Here is a 17,613-nt window from a genome sequence, read left to right on the forward strand (position 1 = left end):
GGGCCCGGCTGCTCGTCCTGCGCCAGGGCCCCCCTCTAGTTACGTTTCTGACTGTCAACAAACAGCTTGTCTCAATCACCCTCTTGTTTCATGCTTTTCATTCACATATTCATTATGTTAAGGTTACAGAAGACATAGTTGTTTGTTAAATATGGCAAGAGACATTTTCTCATAAATCAATATTGAAGTAATATTTTCCACGCAACAGAATGCTAACAATGCTTTTATGGATGTAGATCTTAATGGGACAACATCACTAAAAGTAGACCTTGCATTAGTACAGTATAGCCACTCCTGCTTTAAGGGCTCTCTCTGACAGGATTGTGTCCCACCAACCAGCACCCGAAGTTAGATATTCAGAAACCAGAACTACACAAGACGAGCGCCATTGGCCTTATCTCAAGTGTAGGCGTGGCTAGGAGGCGTATCCAATACGCGTTCACTCCCTTCCTGGCTGTTGACTCTGAACGGCGTTAGATTAATTGGTTAATGTGCCAAGCGCCGGCGCTGATTCGCTGGGCCGCTCGAATGACGTCAGTTACTGTGACAGCTAGAGGAGTGCGCAGTTTGTAGTTGTGATCTGTGTCACGGACGCACCTGAGAGGAGGCAGCTGTCAGGTCAGTGTGGGGATGTACTTGGGCTTTTATCCCTCGCTTCAACCACTGGCCGTACAGATGGAATTTGGTGGGACACACAGACATGGGGGTTGTACATAAATATTATAGAGGAGGCACAGGGAGCTGTGTCACTAGAAATGCGCTTCTCCTGCACAGACTACAAGGAAATGGCAAATATTCAATCAAATGTCATTATAAGGTTATATCTCTTGCCCTGCTGATCCCCATTGCTGCTGTTTTATATTAATATCATGGGCTCTGCTTTATATTAATGGTTTGGGCTGTTATATTATATTAATGGTTTGGGCTGTTATATTATATTAATGGTAAGGGCTGCAGTTTTATATCAATAGTTCTGGCAAAACCTTTTCCTACTGGCAATGGGGAGGATCAGGGTGCAGTGTAAATACAGACCCATTGTGGCAGTTCATATTCTGTTTCTAACTCCTCTAACTATCACTTATTCCATAGAGATCTACTGTATAGCCTGAGATCTGGAGAAATAAAGTGCCCAGTCGCTAAAGGCAAATGATCTCAAGGTTACAGTTAAAACTTGAATATCCAGAATTTAGTACTGAGCGACATAGCAGCTGCATGGGAGGCTTTGCACTTATAATAGTACTGCTCCAGTAGAATTCTGCACTGAAATCCAATTCTCAAAAGAGCAAATAGATTTTTTTTATATTAAATTTTGAAATCTGACATGGGGCTAGACATATTGTCAGTTTCCCAGCTGCCCCCAGTCGTGTGACTTGTGCTCTGATAAACTTCAGTCACTCTTTACTGCTGTACTGCAAGTTGGAGTGATATCAACCCCCTCCCCCCCCCAGCAGCCAAACAACAGAACAATGGGAAGGTAACCAGATAACAGCTCCCTAACACAATATAACAGCTGCCTAGTAGATCTAAAAACAACACTCAATAGTAAAATCCAGGTCCCACTGAGACACATTCAGTTACATGAAGTAGGAGAAATAACAGCCTGCCAGAAAGTAGTTCCATCCTTAAGTGCAGGCACAAGTCACATGACTGGGGCAGCTGGGAAACTGACAATATGTCTAGCCCCATGTCAGATTTCAAAATTGAATAAAAAAAATCCATTTGCTCTTTTGAGAATTGGATTTCAGTGCAGAATTCTACTGGAGCAGCACTATTACGGTAACTGATGCATTCTGAAAAAAAACATGTTTTTCCATGACAGGATCCCTTTAAGCAACAAAAAGGTTTATTGTTTGAAGGCTAAATGTTTAATCATTAACTGCTATATAAATGGAAATGTGCCTCAGAAACACTCAGCTCTGCTTGAGGAAGTTGATATCCGAGCGCTCTAAGATATCCGGGTAAAATGTGGAACATAATTCAAGCTCATAAGGCTTTTTATTGTCATGAAAATAGATTTTTACTTAAAAGCCCAATTTTAATTCTATTGGCACATATGCTTCTTGTGTACCATTTGCATGCGTTTCTGATATGCAGCAGCTGAGCTTCTATAAAGACATAAAATAATTTGGCTGAGTAGCTGGAAGGTGTAGAGTTGCAACTGCTGGGTGTGGATTAGGGTGCCCAGGCATTTCATTACATCAGGGGGATTCATTACGTTTCTGTGACTGTAACTACACATAATTACAAAAGGGATAGTGTATGCCTTGTTATTCTAACTTCTTTAGATGATTCTACATGGAACTAGAAAATGCCACCCACCATTTTAAACATGTCTTACTTGGGGTTATATAGTAACATCGCCAAGTCCAATAAACAATGGGGATGAGTTAAATAATATTTGGAAAAGGAAACCCTATTTATTTATAATATTGGTTATTTTTATACACCATGTCAATAATAAATGTTACAATTATGCATAGTGTCACCTACATGACCCTGATATTCAGCAGTGCTCCAACCCAAGCTGTGGGCACAACTGCTGGCACTTTTATTATGAACTAATTGTAAATAAAATGAATTATCAATATATTACATCTCCTTTAACAATGTCTCTCCTATTGGGCTCTCCCCAGGTACCAAGTACTGAGCAAATAAACAGAAGGGTCATTTGAGGCTCCCAGTCACAAGCAGTGTATGGCTGGAATACTAAACAGACGTGCTGTGAGATTAAACTGTGATGCTTTGCCTCTAATCTCTACCTTGCACACAAGGAATGTGGAATAATTGAACTTTAGTTTAAAGGGGAATTTCAACTGGTTGCTGGGACTGAATTACAATGGCAACTAGGTAGCTGTTTGACCATGAGGCTTTAGTGTTATTGTTTATTGCTTAGCTTTCATTTCAGGCTCTCTCTGCTCTTCATCTTCCACCCTTACTGCCAATCTCCCCTTTTGGTTGCTGGGGAAAGCGATTACGTTAAAGGAAAAAAACCACAAAATGAATATTTAAGCAACAGATCATTTATATCATATTAAGTGACATATTAAAGAATCTTACCGAACTGGTGTATATATTTCTTGCCTTGAACCACCATTTCATGATTGTCTGTGTGCTGCCTCAGAGATCTCCTGACCAGAAATACTACAACACTAACTGTAACAGGAAGAAGTGTGGAAGCAAAAGACACAGTTCTGTCTGTTAATTGGCTCATGTGACCTAACATGTGGTTTGTTTGTGTGCATCGTAAATCCTAGGATCCCAGGAGGCGGCCATTATTTTTTAGAATGACAATTTTCTATTTATGATTACCCAATGGCACATACTACTAAAAAAGTATATTATTATGATAATGGTTTATTTACATGAAGCAGGGTTTTACATATGACCTGTTTTATGCAATATCTTTTTATAGAGACTTACATTGTTTGGAGGTATAGTTTTCCTTTAAGCAGACAGTATTTTCAGTTGCAAGCCAGATAGAGGATGGCAAATGATTTAAAAATCATAAACATAAAAAACAGAGTAGAGTAGAGTAGATAGAAATGGCCTTTATATAATATACTGAATGCAATGAAACAATGTATGTTGGGTTTGTAGGCTTCTCTTACCTTAATGAGCTTTGCAAACAGAATTCCTCCTTGTGTTCCATGTGACTCAACCAGAACTTATAATTGGGAAGTCATTAAACAGGAATAGTAACTGGCAGGGAGTGCCTCACGTAGGGCCAAGATTTGCATATCATGGGACACTTTGTCTTTATTAAAATGTCACTAGAAATGGGAGTAGCATGATACAATATACCATGGAAACTACAGGTATGGGATCTGTTATCCGGAAACCCATTATCCAGAAGGCTCCGAGTTACGAAAAAGGCCGTCTCCCATAGATGCCAGTTTATCCAAATAATCCAAATTTTTAAAAAAAGATACAATTAATCCGTATTGGAAGCAAATCCAATCTCATAGGGTTATTTAATGTTTACATGATTTTCTAGTAGATTTAAGGTAGGAGGATCCAAATTACAGAAAGATCCATTAACTCGGAAAACCCCAGGTCCTGAGCGTTCTGGATAACAGGTCCCATATCTGTATATGTTTTAATAAGGCAACAGATAATGTATGTGCTATTATGTAACATATGTGAGGAGCTTATTAATTAGGCTTCTACATAACAAAAAAGATTTCCATTTTTATCTTTAGCTGCCAGTTTGTGAATAGTTTTTTTTGCTATGATAAAAAAAAGAAGTGGGTTCTAACTGTCACATGAAAACTGTGGAGGTAAAAGACCCGGCCTTGGTTATTCACTGGCTGCTGGTACCTAGCCTGTATCTGTGCCCTTGCTGTGCTTGTGGGAATGGTGGCTCACAGGAGTCAGACAGAGTAGAGTCCTGCGCAGGTCCATTTTTTGGAACCCGTACCCGTAACCTGCAACCCGGACCCGCAACCCGGATTCTTACCCACTTGGACCCGCTACCCGACCCGCAAGTACCTTATCCGCAACCCGGACCCGCAACCCACTGACCATCAAGAATCAGGAAGTGCTGTCATTGTAAACCAGAAGTGACATCATCGGAAGAAGGCGTGATCAGAAAAAAAAAGTAAATATCGCTATTGAGAAGACCCACGGCCCGACCCACAGAACCGCCAGCCCGCATCTATACCCGCACCCGGAACTTCTACCTGCAGCCCACAGGGTACCGCAGGTTTTTGTGGGTACCCGCGTGTTCCCGAAAATAGATTTTTCATAAATAACTGTTTATTTGGAATCACATTTTATGAGCTTTATTATGTGAAATAATTTAATAGAGGACTATAATGTTTAGCTGTAGAGTTTAATTATTTTTAATTATCCTGGTTATAACACTTCTTTCTCTTTTGTTTGTACCAAATGGTCTTTTTGCAGAAGCACTGTCACATGCCTGGAATCACCTGCTACATAAGGTCCAATCTAATGTATGGTAATGTATTGTTCACACAATGTAAACTGATGTATTTATTCCCCTCCTCTACCCATGCAGAGAGAGAAATCACCATGTCTTCAGATGATTTTGTACCTCAGAAGGGGGACAGTACGTCCTCAAAACTGCTCAAGAAGACCAAGGAGTCTCCCTTTGTCCCAATAGGTAATGCACTTTCATATTGGAAGTTTGGAATAAAAAATGCTTAAAACTCACGCTTAGTTCCAGCAGCTGCTGAAGACTCTGTGTCCAGCACCTCTAGTCCAGCTGTCCTGTAAGTACAGGTATGGGATCTGTTATCCAGACACTCGTTATTCAGAAAGCTCCAAATTACAAGAAGGCTGTCCCCCATAAACTCTATTTTATCCAAATAATTCAAATCTTTTTCTCTGTAATAATAAAACAGTAACTTGTACTTGTTCCCAACTAAGATGTAATTAATCCTTATTGGAGGCAAAATAAATCTATTGGGTTTATTTCTTGCTGAAATGATATTCTAGTAGACTTAAAGGGGTGGTTCACCATTAACTTTTGTTATAGAATGGCCAATTCTAAGCAACTTTTGAGGTGGTCTTCATTATTTATTTTCTATAGTTTTTTTTAATTGCCTGTCTTCTTCTTCAGACTCTTTCCAGCTTTGAAATGGGGGTCTCTGGCCCCATTTAAAAAACTAATTTTCATTAAGGCCACAAATGTATTGTTATTGCTACTTGTATTACTCCTGTTTCCATTCAGGTCCTCTCCTATTCATATTCCAGTCTCTTTTTCAAAATCAATGCATGGTTGCTAGGGTAATTTGGACCCTGTGGTGTTTATACAAATGGCTTGTAGATGTCACAGTGCTCAAGACTTGTACTGTACATACTTTCTATACAGCTTGTGGTGTTAGAGTTTCGTACTGTTGTGTAATGGCTGCATGAGCCTGCTAATAAAGCACTGTTGTGCTCTACTTATCCTCGGCTACCAAAACATAACAGACCCTGGCAACCAGATTGCTGAAATTGCAAACTGGAGAGCTGCTGAATAAAAAACTAAACAACTCAAAAACCACAAATAATAAAAAATGAAAACCAAGTGCAAATTGTCTTAGAATATCACTTTCTACATCATACTAAAAGTTTACTCAAAGGTGAAAAACCCATTTAAAGTATGGAGATCTAAATTACAGAAAGATCGGTTATGCAGAAAACCTCAGGTCCAAAGCATTCTGGATAACAGGTTCCATCCTTTCAGATCACAGCACCAAACTGAGTCTAAGTCTGTTCAGATAATTTATCATTTATTCAGGGATTTTGCAATACTTTTGGTTAGAGTTGGCCTTTATTCATAGGTAACCTGATAAAGTTAAAGCTGGTAGATGGAGTAGTATTTATGTGTAACGGGTGTTTCTCCCCTTGCAGGAATGGCTGGCTTTCTGGGTGTGGTGGCCTATGGCCTGTACAGAATTCGCAGCAGAGGGCAGCAGAAGATGTCTGTGCACATTATTCACACCAGGGTGGCTGCTCAGGGATTCGTGGTTGGTGCTATGACCTTTGGTAAGATTCAATGTGATGATAGAAAGGGGATTTGGTTTACTTATTATCTTATATTATTAAAGCTCCAGCATAAACTGCAGCGCTGTACAGTAAATGCGTATATACATTTATATACATTAACATACACATTTACATCTTTGACAAAGCAAATTTTTCTGGTCAAGTTTCTAAAGGAGAACATTTTTCAAGGAAAAAAAAACCTAAAATTTTTAGAGCTTTATTATACCCCAAAGCTGCTAAAAATCCGAATCTGAAAATACTCCATCTCAAACCTGTTAAGGTCATGTAGAACTCAATGGCAGATGTCCCTGAAGATGTTTCTTGACAGATGTGCTCTGGTTTTTGTCTGATAATCCGATAAATAAGAGTTTCCATGGCAAAAATTCGAGTTTTCGGAACATCAATCATATGATTCAAATTGACAAATGTGTTGCAACATTTTTCTCTTTCTAGAAGAATTATTGATAAATGAGTTAAATTCATGGGTGGGAGTTTGGTCAACTATGTTTAATAAAAAATGAGATAAATTTGAGCTTTAGTAAATAACCCCCTAAGTGTTTATGTGTATGGGGTTCAATTGTGGTCTGATTTGTTACATAATCAACACTGTATCTATGGCAAATGGAGGGGATTAGTACAGTTAAAGGGGGTTTTCACCTTTAAATTAACTTTTTAGAATAATATAGAAAAATATATTCTGAGACAATTTGCTATTGGTTTTCATTTTCTGTTTTTGGTTTTTGAGTTATTTAGCTTTTTATTGAGCAGCTCCAATTTGCAGTTTCAATCTAGTTACTAGGATCCAAATTACCGTAGCAACCATGCATTGATTTGAATAAGAGACTGGAGTATGAATAGGAGAGGTCTAGAACACAGATGAGTTATACAAAGTAGTAATAACAATACAAGTGTAACCCTACACAGCATTTGAATTGTAGATTCAGTTTTAGAGTCCGTGACCCCCATTTGCAAGCTGGAAAGAGTCAAGTCAAATAATTCAAAAACCATAAAAAAAAAGGCCAACTGAAAGGTTGCTTAGAATTAGCCATTCTATAATATACTAAAAGTTAACGTAACTACCCCTTAAAAAGCACCAACGTTTTTTAGATTGAGGTTATAAGGTTCCTAAAATAACTCGGAAAAAAACCACAATAAAACCGAACAAAAACCCAAATCGTATGAATTGACCCCTGAAATGGACCATTTTTTGGGGTTATCGCCTGAATTTAAAACGGGACATCTGCCATTGACTTCTACATGACCTCGACTGGTTTCAGATGGAGGATTTTCGGATTCAGACATTTTGCAGCTTCAGGGTATAATAAATCTCCAAGAAATTTCAGTTTTTGCTGAGCTTTTTTTTTTTTGGACCAGAAAAAAAATTGAGTTTAGTAAATAACCCCCAAAGTGTAATTGCACTTGTAGAATTTGTACTGTAACTGTGCTAATCAGTTGAATCTTTCCTGTGTCCCTAGGTGTCCTATATTCCATGTATAAAGAATACATCAAGCCACGTTTCAGTGATGACTAAGAGTCTCCTCCAGTGGAATGTCCACAACTTGCTCCCTACATCAGACCTTTATATTTGGGAGTTGCTAGACACTCGTGCCACAATAAGGAATTGCACTGTAACTAGTAGTGATGCACCCAATCCTGACTTCTCTCTTACACTTAAGCCCCATTTGCAGCATTTAGGTCAGTCTGAATCCTTATAGTTTGGCTGAATCCAAACCCTTTACCTGTGTGACTTCAAAGAAGTTGTTCAGTGTACAAACAGAATATTTGTTTATAGAATGGTGTGATTTTGCGCAAACACCAAAATGCAGTTTAGGGTTTGGGTTCAGTTTAATATTTGGCCAAATCTTTTGTGAAACATTCAGTAAACATGAACCTGTGGATTCTGTGCACTCCTATAAGATAGTAATCGTGTGTATTTAACCACATCTCCCAGATTTCTAGAACGAATTGTAATGCTCACAATAACTCCCAACCCCATCCCAAATAATGATCTGAGCTGCCTTATGTAGGGATGTGTTCCATTTGATTTCAGTAAGACTAATGTCACACTAGATTAGAAGCACTTTGTAGCTGCAACTTTTCTTATGGAAATAGTTCCAAGAATGGACAAACAGCATGCCTTTAGATCAGTGATCCCCAACCAGTGACTCGTGAGCTACATGTTGCTCTCCAACCCCTTGGCTGTTGCTCCCAGTGGCCCCAAAGCAGGTGCTTATTTTTGAATTCTTGGCTTGGAGGCAACTTCTTGTTCCATAAAAACGAGATGTACTGCCAAACAGAGTCTTCTGTAGGCTGCCAGGTCAGATAGGCCAATCAGAGGCCATATTTGGTATCCCCAGGAACTTTTTGCATGCCTATGTTGCTCTCCAACATTTTTTCCATCTGAATGTTGCTCACGGGTGAAAAAGGTTGGGGACCCCTGTTTTAGATTGTAAGTGCTTGTCAGCTCCCCCAGACCCCATTTTATTCTGTAACCCTTGTTTGATAATTATTGTAAGACCCCAATTTGTTATAAATAAAGATGGTCATGGTTTTAGATCTGCTATCAGTGCAGCAAATCCAGTTTCACCCTCAGAAGCAATTGGTGACCATTCATTAGGAAAGCAACAATCCACTATTTCGGATTGAATCCTGAACCCTTTGTGAAAGATTCAGCCGAATACTGAACTGAATCCTAATTTGCATATGTTTTCCCCTTCCTACCCCTAAACATATGCAAATTAGGGGTGGAAAGGGGAAAACATTTTTTACTGCCTTGTTTTGTGACAAAAAGTGACGTGATTTCCCTCCCCGCCCCTAATTTGCATATGCAAATTCGGATACAGTTCGGCCGGACAGAAGGATTCGGCCGAATCCTGGATTCGGTGCATCCCTACCATTCATGTTTTGCCATTTCTACTTTTATGGAGAAAAGTTGCAACTACAAATTGCTGTGTGACATAAGCTTTAAGTTTCTTACATCACATTTGCTATGCACAAGATATTAAAGGACCCATGCTAGCACTAAGCTTGGGTTGTCTACTAATGTAGGTAAGTATCGTTTTTAATTATGTATACCCCCTCCTTAGTATTAAGCATATAATTGAAGTGAGGGTTCAGGCTAGACAGTCACTTTATTTTTACATTATATCTCAATTTACAATTAAATATATATAGAATATATGTGTTCAAATCTATAAAAGTATTCCAGGCATATTCAGTTTAGGCAGTTAATATCATATGGATTTAACCCTTTGGGGATCAGTGTGTCTAATATAAAATCCCAAAAAGGGCGTATAACAACTTTTCTAAATGGAATTTGCACATGTTCTATGACCTTTACACTGAGAACTTCTATACCTATTCTATAACTATTTTATACCTATTCTATATCTATTCTATACCTATTGGAGTAAAGTGTCTACCTATTGTCTGTCCGGTGTTTTTTCATCTCTTTATTTTCCATTTTAATTGTAAATTGAGATGTAATGTATTGATTATGTTGCAAATTTCATTCTGTCCTATAGAGGTCACTGTTTTGTAACGCTATATAACATATAATGATCTCATTTTGAGCCTATGATTAAGGGCATGTCGCCAGAAACACATTAGGCCCTTTGTTTTTAATTACTTTTATCCTAGAGTGCCGCTCTTATCTAAACTTCCAAGTGAACAGCAGTAGAACAAAACTGGAGACACTCTACTTTTCCACCTGTCGCCCAGTATCTGTTACCTGTAACCCCTTTGTTCTCCAAAAGATTCACCCCACTCTTGCTTGAGAGTTTGCCGGTGTTTGCTGGGATACTGGCAGCAGCAGCTGGGACGCCATTTGTTGAGGATGCCTAGTTAATTCATTGTATCTCTTCTGCACTAGAGCTTTTGTCTCATTTATTTTAGTAAAATGTTTTTTAATCCAAGTCAATATGAGTGTGTGTGAGCACTTGTTCTAACTTTATAAGGCTGATACAATGTAGAGAAACGTGTGTGATAAAGTCAAATATATATATATATATATATATTTATATGCACTTCCATCTTTTGGTAGTCTTGTTCTTCTGGGATTCCGGTCACATTATTATTATTATTTCAAGAATATGCTATAGGTAGAATGGATTACAGTCATGGTATAATGTCCAAAACACATTGTGATAGGCAAGTGATTCTATCTGCTTAAAGGGCACCAATCATGACCAAAATCATTTACTAAGTAATAAATACACTGTGTGAAAGTTCAAGAAATCTGATTTTTAAAACAGTTAGAATTGTTTGTATAATGTAAATGATCAGCTCACTATTCCTTCTGCAAGATCTTCCCTATCTCCACTGCAGTTCTAGCTGAGGCAGACATCTTGGATTTCACTGGCTCCTCCTACCTATATCTTCCCAGCCAACTGTAGCTCTGAAACCTCGCACATGCTCAGTTGAAATTCCTTGTTGCTTATCAACCCTTCTAAGCTATTTTCAAATCAGCCAAACCTGTGTGTTAGCTGCTGTACAGTAGTGCTGCCACCTGATGGAAGTTAATGTGTGCCCTTCATTTGCATAATAACATCACCAGCAGGGGACAAGATAGGGAAATCTCCTGATACTTCTAGTGGAGGAGTTTACTAAAACAAGGCATTCTGGGTAGAATACTCAAGCCAGTGCAATCTGAGCATGCTCCTGAAATTTGCATATTAGAGTCTCTGTTGTAGTCACAGTATGGCCTCCCTCAGTGAAAGAACCCATTTGACAAAGTAAGGGATTTTTTTTAAAACCTGCAGTTTTTTCAAAAAACTATATATGTAGTTTGATTAAACGTGTTTAGCTTGTACTAGTCACATTGTTAATATGTGTTTGATTTTGGCTGTGATAGGTGCCCTTTAAATTTAAAGTTTTCTTTTACAGAGCAAACAAAACAAGTCTTCTGGGAACTGTGTTTTCAAATCCGCGGCCACAGTGTTGTCGGACGAGAGACAGGAGCTGTGCGAACATGCAGGGGCAGATTTAATAAAGGTCGAGTTGTTTTTTTTCCATGAAAACGTTTTCGAGGGTATTTTTAAGTCAAAACTAGAATTTTCTAGTTAAAAAAATAACTCGAAAAGTTTTTTGAAAATTTTTAGAGATACACCAGACCCTGGTAATAACTAAAAATATCTAAAAATACATAATCTAACACCTTTCAAGGTCATGTAGAAGTCAATGGCAGAGGTCCCTTGAACCATTCGAAGATGTTAATAGTCTTCATGATGTTCCAGTTTTTTCAGTGGGTTTTGCCCGAAAACTTGATCAATTCAAGTATTAAAGTTTTTCACTACAATGTTCAAGTTTTTTCTAAAAGGGGAATTATAGCAAAAATTTAAATTTAATATAAGCTTCAGTATACTGAAATAAGAAACTTTCTAAATACAATCAATTAAATATTCTGCATTGTTTCTGAAATTATCAAGTTTATCTTCACTATCCCTCTCTCAGCATCTGTTTCTCTTCATTCTGTCTTCATGCAGCAGTTGGGTGTCAGATATTCATTGACAGTTAGATCCAATATATCTTATAGGGGGCTCCTTTTGCCTAGAAGATGTATTAGAGCTCACTATTAAAATCACCAAACATCATGTCTCTCTACATGCAGAATTTGTGCAAAAGGCAGTTATTTTGTTTGTACTGGAATCAGTTATTTGAGTGAGCTCTAATACATCTGCTGGGAAAGGAAGCCCCCCTATACGATATATTGGATCATTCATCTGACACCCAACTGCTGCAAGAATGACAGAATGAAGAGAACCAGATGCTGAGAGAGGAATAGTGAAGGTAAACTTGATTATTTTAGAAACTATGCAGAATATTAAATTGATTGTATTTATTAAGTTTCTTATTTCAGTATGCTGAAGCTTATATTACATTTTCATTTTTGCTCTTTTTCCCTTTTAAATTTGAAACCATTTCAGTTGTAAGTTCATTTGAGTTAATTCAAGGTGTAAAAAAGTTCTAAAATCCGACCTTTGATAAATAACCCCCGTTATGTTACTTCCTTTAAGATATATATAGAAACCAGCAGTCATGAAGGGAATTACCCCAGGCAATCTATGAGATAGACATAAGGCTGGGCTATGTGCCTTGCAGCCATACTAGGAGAAGCATGTGACACAAAGGAACACTAGAGAGTGAGGCACCTATCAGAGAAGGGAGTTGTTGCTGTTTCCATTACACAGTGCAATGCTAGAAAATGAGAGCACAGAGAGGAGACTTAGTAATAAATAGAATGGAAATAGTCTTAAGAGAGACAAGCTGGAGGTGTGGGGAGGCAAGTTTTAATTGCATAAAGACTAAGTGTGGTTCCAAGTAGGGTCTCCTGTAGGCTGCAAGTCCACACAGAGGCTACCAAATGGCCAATCACAGCCCTTATTTGGCACCCAAAGGTCTTTTTCATGCTTGTGCTGCTTCCCAACTCTTTTTACATTTGAATGTGGCAAACGGATAAAAAAGGTTGGGGAGCCCTGCTCTATACACTGCTGCTGTTGACATTGTGCTGCTATGGGAGTACAGGCTACAACAGGAATATAATCACAAAAAAGTCACAGAACATGTCCATATATTTATATATCATTGTATAACAATCATTTACTATACAGATGTTTTTTTTTTTTTTTCTGTTGTTAGTGCAGTTGGTTTCTTTAATTCTGTACATTGGTCTCTCCCTGTTAAAAAGGGCTAATGCTCCAGTTAGTTTGCAGGTTCTTCTAGTTTCACCTGCTTCAACATTGGCTATGCGCACGCATGTTATACTTTTTTTCATGACTATTACTTGCACATTGTATAAAACAGGAGAGCTGACTGCCAATACAATGTTTCAAATGGTACAAACCGTCAGGTTAGATGATGAAATAATAAGGGCCAGATTTGTCAAGTGTCAAATAGTAAATTTGAGTGTCAAAATTCACACATTCGAATTGCACTATCTGCCGCAAGAGAGCGCAGGAGCAGACACACTAAATTATTGTGAAGGGGGCTGTACTCTCACAGACGCATGTATGTGCCGGATGCAGGTGAAATGCAACATGCTGTCTCCCACCTGCGTTTGTCGCTTACATGCGTCTGTGTGAGTACAGCCTCCTTGACAATAATTGAGTGCGTCTACTCCTGCGCTTCCCTGTGGCTGAACGGAAGAAAGCGCAACGCAGGGAAAACCGGCCATGTGTAACGGTAGAACTCCATGGTGCGACAAGCGTAACTCCATGGTGCGACAAGCGCATGAGACGTGCCGGATGTCCTGTAGATAAAAGAAGTGAAAGAGGAATCGCAGGTAAGAACTACATTTATCCGACTGTCGGATGAAAACGCAGCATTTTCATCTGACAGTCGGGGGTTTAATGTACAACCTTGTTTAGAACTACATTTTTTTTTTTGTTAGGACATTGCATTTCACAACCATGGTTTTCATACTGACACCCTCCCCCCCACACTTTTTCTTTAGACTTCTTTTTTATACTTTATAACATATAACTCAATACCTGTCTGTAAAAGTTGAATAAAACTCTAGATGTTTGAATTAGTGATGGGCGAATAAATTCGCCTACCACAAATTAGCGAATTCCCGTGTTTCATCGCCGGCTAATAAATTCTCGAATCTCCTGCGAAAATTCACCGGCGTCAATTTCCGGTTTTCACTATTTTTTCGTGAAAAGGTTTGAATTGCTCAATTTTATAGTGAAAACATTAGAATTTCTCGATTTTTTAGTGAAAACGGAATTGCTCGATTTTTTTCGTGAAAACTTTTGAATTTCACAATTTTTTCGTGAAAACATTCGAATTTCACAATTTTTTCGTGAAAACATTCGAATTTCACGATTTTTTCGTGAACTTTCTGATTTCACGATTTTTCGCCGTTTCGTGAATTTTCCCGGAAATTCACAAATTTTTCGGCGAAACAGGAGAGATTCACCCATCACTAGTGTGAATGAATCCATGCCCCCCTCCCTTGTGTGCACACAATGAAACTAGGACATGGGACAAAGTACAGAGTAATACAAAATCAACTTTATTTCAAGTTTCATTTAAAAATATTTTCACTAGTGTTTCAATGACATGGAAATATTTGGTTTTATCTTATTTTAAGGCACAATACTTTGTTGATGAAACGAAACAGAGCAATTGAAAAAAAAAATTTTTCACTACAAAATGTTAAATAACAAAATACTTGTAATAACTCTGATATCTCATCTAAATACTACTTACTGTATGTATGCCGTTAAGGTTTTCCTCGCTGCTGCAGTATGAGCAGGTATGTAGGGGATATGATTGTGCTGCAAGCAGCTAAAAAACGCCAAAAACAAATATTTATTTGCAAATTTGAAAAATCCTTCTATTCACTCCTCAAAGCCAAAGGGGGGTTAAAAATTTTGACTGTATGTATATCCCCTTTAAGAATTTTTTTTTTTATATTTAGGCATCAAAATAACACAGAAAAGACTTAACCAATCCAAAAAGTAGCCCCATAGACGGGCACTGTGGGAAAATAAAAGTGATGCTGTTTACAAATCGGTTCCCTGTGCAGTAGACTTGCCAGATTTCTGCCCAAAGGAAACCATGGAATGGAGCTTTAGCAAGTGAACATTGTCTGATGATAAAGCAGGTGAGGGAACTGGGGAAATCCTATGATATATTTAACAATACTGGCAAAAAGTCACACCCATTTTTCTGGACAAACATGAGGAACGTATGTAAATGTCTTGGCCATACTGTATCACTGAAACTCCTTGGCCCAGGGATTTCTATTACAGTTTTGTTTCTTATAATTCAGGTTCAACAGTTGACCCAATACAGCTGGAAAACTGTTCTGAGAGACCTCAAGAGATTTGGATGCTTCTGTTTTATTGTGTGAGGTCTCTCCATGCACAGACACACAAACACACACGCTGCAATGAGTTGCACAGACGCAGTATCTGGTTCATTACGTCTCTGCAGATATTTATAAATATACACAATAGCTGTCCTAAAATAGTGGGTATTTTTTATATCCATTATACTCATTTAATGTGCAATTTTGAAATAAATAGAACATATTTAAATATTTTGCACTACTTATACAGATACGGCTGTTATTGAATGGCATGCAGAAAGACAGCAACTGAACAATAACACTGGCTCATCTAGTTTGACAGTTCCTGCTTTCTGCTCATTCCTGCCATCAAATTACCCATAACTTCTATTCTGTCTAAGTCCAGGTCACCCAATATGTAAGAAACAGCATTACAGTGAGGGTCCCCAATTAAAAGCTCATAAATATATTATAGTAATCATCATACAAATAATAATACACAGATGGCTGCACTACCAGCAAAACATTCTGGCCAAGAAGTCCTTGCTCCTACTCACCCTGATATTAACTTCTAGCTGTGCCAAAAGGTATTTTAATGCACAAAGAATGAATGTAACTAATTAAAAAAATATATACTAAAAAGTTGTTTTTAGGGGTGGACGGAAAAGTTCAAAAGTCGAGGAATTTCAGGAACCGGAGACCAATTGAGGTGAAAGACAAAGTTTATCTCTGTGGATTCTAAACTCACAAAGAGTCAGAACCCCAAACAAAGGAATCACAGAGTTGTTATAGACTAGTAAAAAGGAAATTACTGGTGGGAGATCAAATAAATATCGCTCAATGGCACATAAAAACAATGAGTTGCTCTTACAGCCAAGCAGGTGGCTCTGCCTCAAGGCCAGGGTAGTAATTACCAAGGTTAGCTTGAGAACAGAATCCATCCAAGCCAGGGGGACTCACAGGGGAATCTGCATACACAGGATTTTATTCTCTCTCACAATGTATTTGCACACTGATCTTCAACATAAACATGTCAATGCTAAAGAGATGAAAACTATATTGTTGAAGAATAATAAAGCAAGGCAAGTATTTACCTACTCTACCTTACTGCGTTCCCTCTAACATTGTGCAGGGTAGGTGTATTGGGGCACATTTACTTGTACAAATTGTTAATTCACGCATTATTTCGTGAAGAAAATGCGCTTTCATTAAAATGCGCAATTACGTCTCGTCAAGAAAACAATAGAGTACTTTCGTCAGCGATGATTCATTGGTGAGAAAATCTCATAACGAATATTCTCTAGCATTACTTTCTTCCTAGCGAAACTTCATTAACTTACTTACGCTTACGTCAATTTAAATTCAGTGGGTATTTAAAGGTCATATTTATTAGACATGTGAAAGACATGAGCCCACTGTAAAACAAATGTGGCATGAGCTTCAAATGATAAAAAGTGTAAATAAGATATTTTTTGTAACAGTTACAACTTTGTAAATATAATCTCACTTTAAATATGAAAAAAGCCCGGGGTTTTAACTTTTGCTTATGACTTTTTTGGAATATAGAATATGATTTCACTGACATAATAAATGTTGAGGATGTAGCATTATTTTTATCAATTCGCCTGGCGAAATAGATTTTAGTGAAAAGGGTAATGAATTGAAATTTTGACACTTTGATAAATTATCAGATTTACAATCTTTTGCCTGAGCAAAAATTTGCCTGGAAAAACGCAGTTAAAGTTATCGAGCGACAAGGTAATTTGCTAACGAAGTGTGTTGCTCATCTTTTAGTAAATAGGCAATGTCTATGCGGATTGTCTTTTTAGAGAAAATTTGGCAGAAAAACACAATTCGCTCTTTTTAGTAAATGTGCCCCAATGTTAGGAGGACAGAATGGACTTTTAATTAAATTTAATAATTTTTAGTCTTACTGTCCTTTAAATTCCTTTTGCTAGAATGAAGCATTTCTCTCTAATATATATATATATATATATATATATATATATATATATATATATATATATATATATATATATATATATATATATATATATATATCAGTATGAGATGTTTGTGCATCATGGGCACCTGAACTTGTGATGTTGGCTGAGATAAGGAACATGATTTACTCCATATATTAGCTGCCTCTCATTGTATAGCACTGCCACTAAACATATACCTTGGCACAATCCATTCACTTACCAACAGTCCAAGGGGCCCTTACACATAATTCCCTGTGAATGAATCACATAACAGTAAGTAGGCAGAAGCACCACAATATAACAGAATATAACAAGCACTGTATTATATAAAGTGAGTCGTAC

The 17,613-nt window shown here is 37.7% G+C and overlaps 1 protein-coding gene across 1 annotated transcript; it reads left to right on the forward strand.

Annotated features, from left to right (window-relative positions):
- Positions 1-501: 501 nt before the first annotated feature.
- Positions 502-10,406, forward strand: higd1c.L (HIG1 hypoxia inducible domain family member 1C L homeolog). Its single transcript, XM_041582551.1, has 4 exons — positions 502-618; positions 5,018-5,122; positions 6,358-6,492; positions 7,968-10,406. Exons 2-4 carry the CDS (start codon positions 5,032-5,034, stop codon positions 8,021-8,023), a joined length of 282 nt encoding a protein of 93 aa, XP_041438485.1. The 5' UTR covers positions 502-618; positions 5,018-5,031; the 3' UTR covers positions 8,024-10,406.
- Positions 10,407-17,613: the final 7,207 nt, after the last annotated feature.

Source organism: Xenopus laevis, chromosome 2L (assembly GCF_017654675.1).
Source record: "Xenopus laevis strain J_2021 chromosome 2L, Xenopus_laevis_v10.1, whole genome shotgun sequence".
Taxonomy (NCBI): Eukaryota; Metazoa; Chordata; class Amphibia; order Anura; family Pipidae; genus Xenopus; species Xenopus laevis.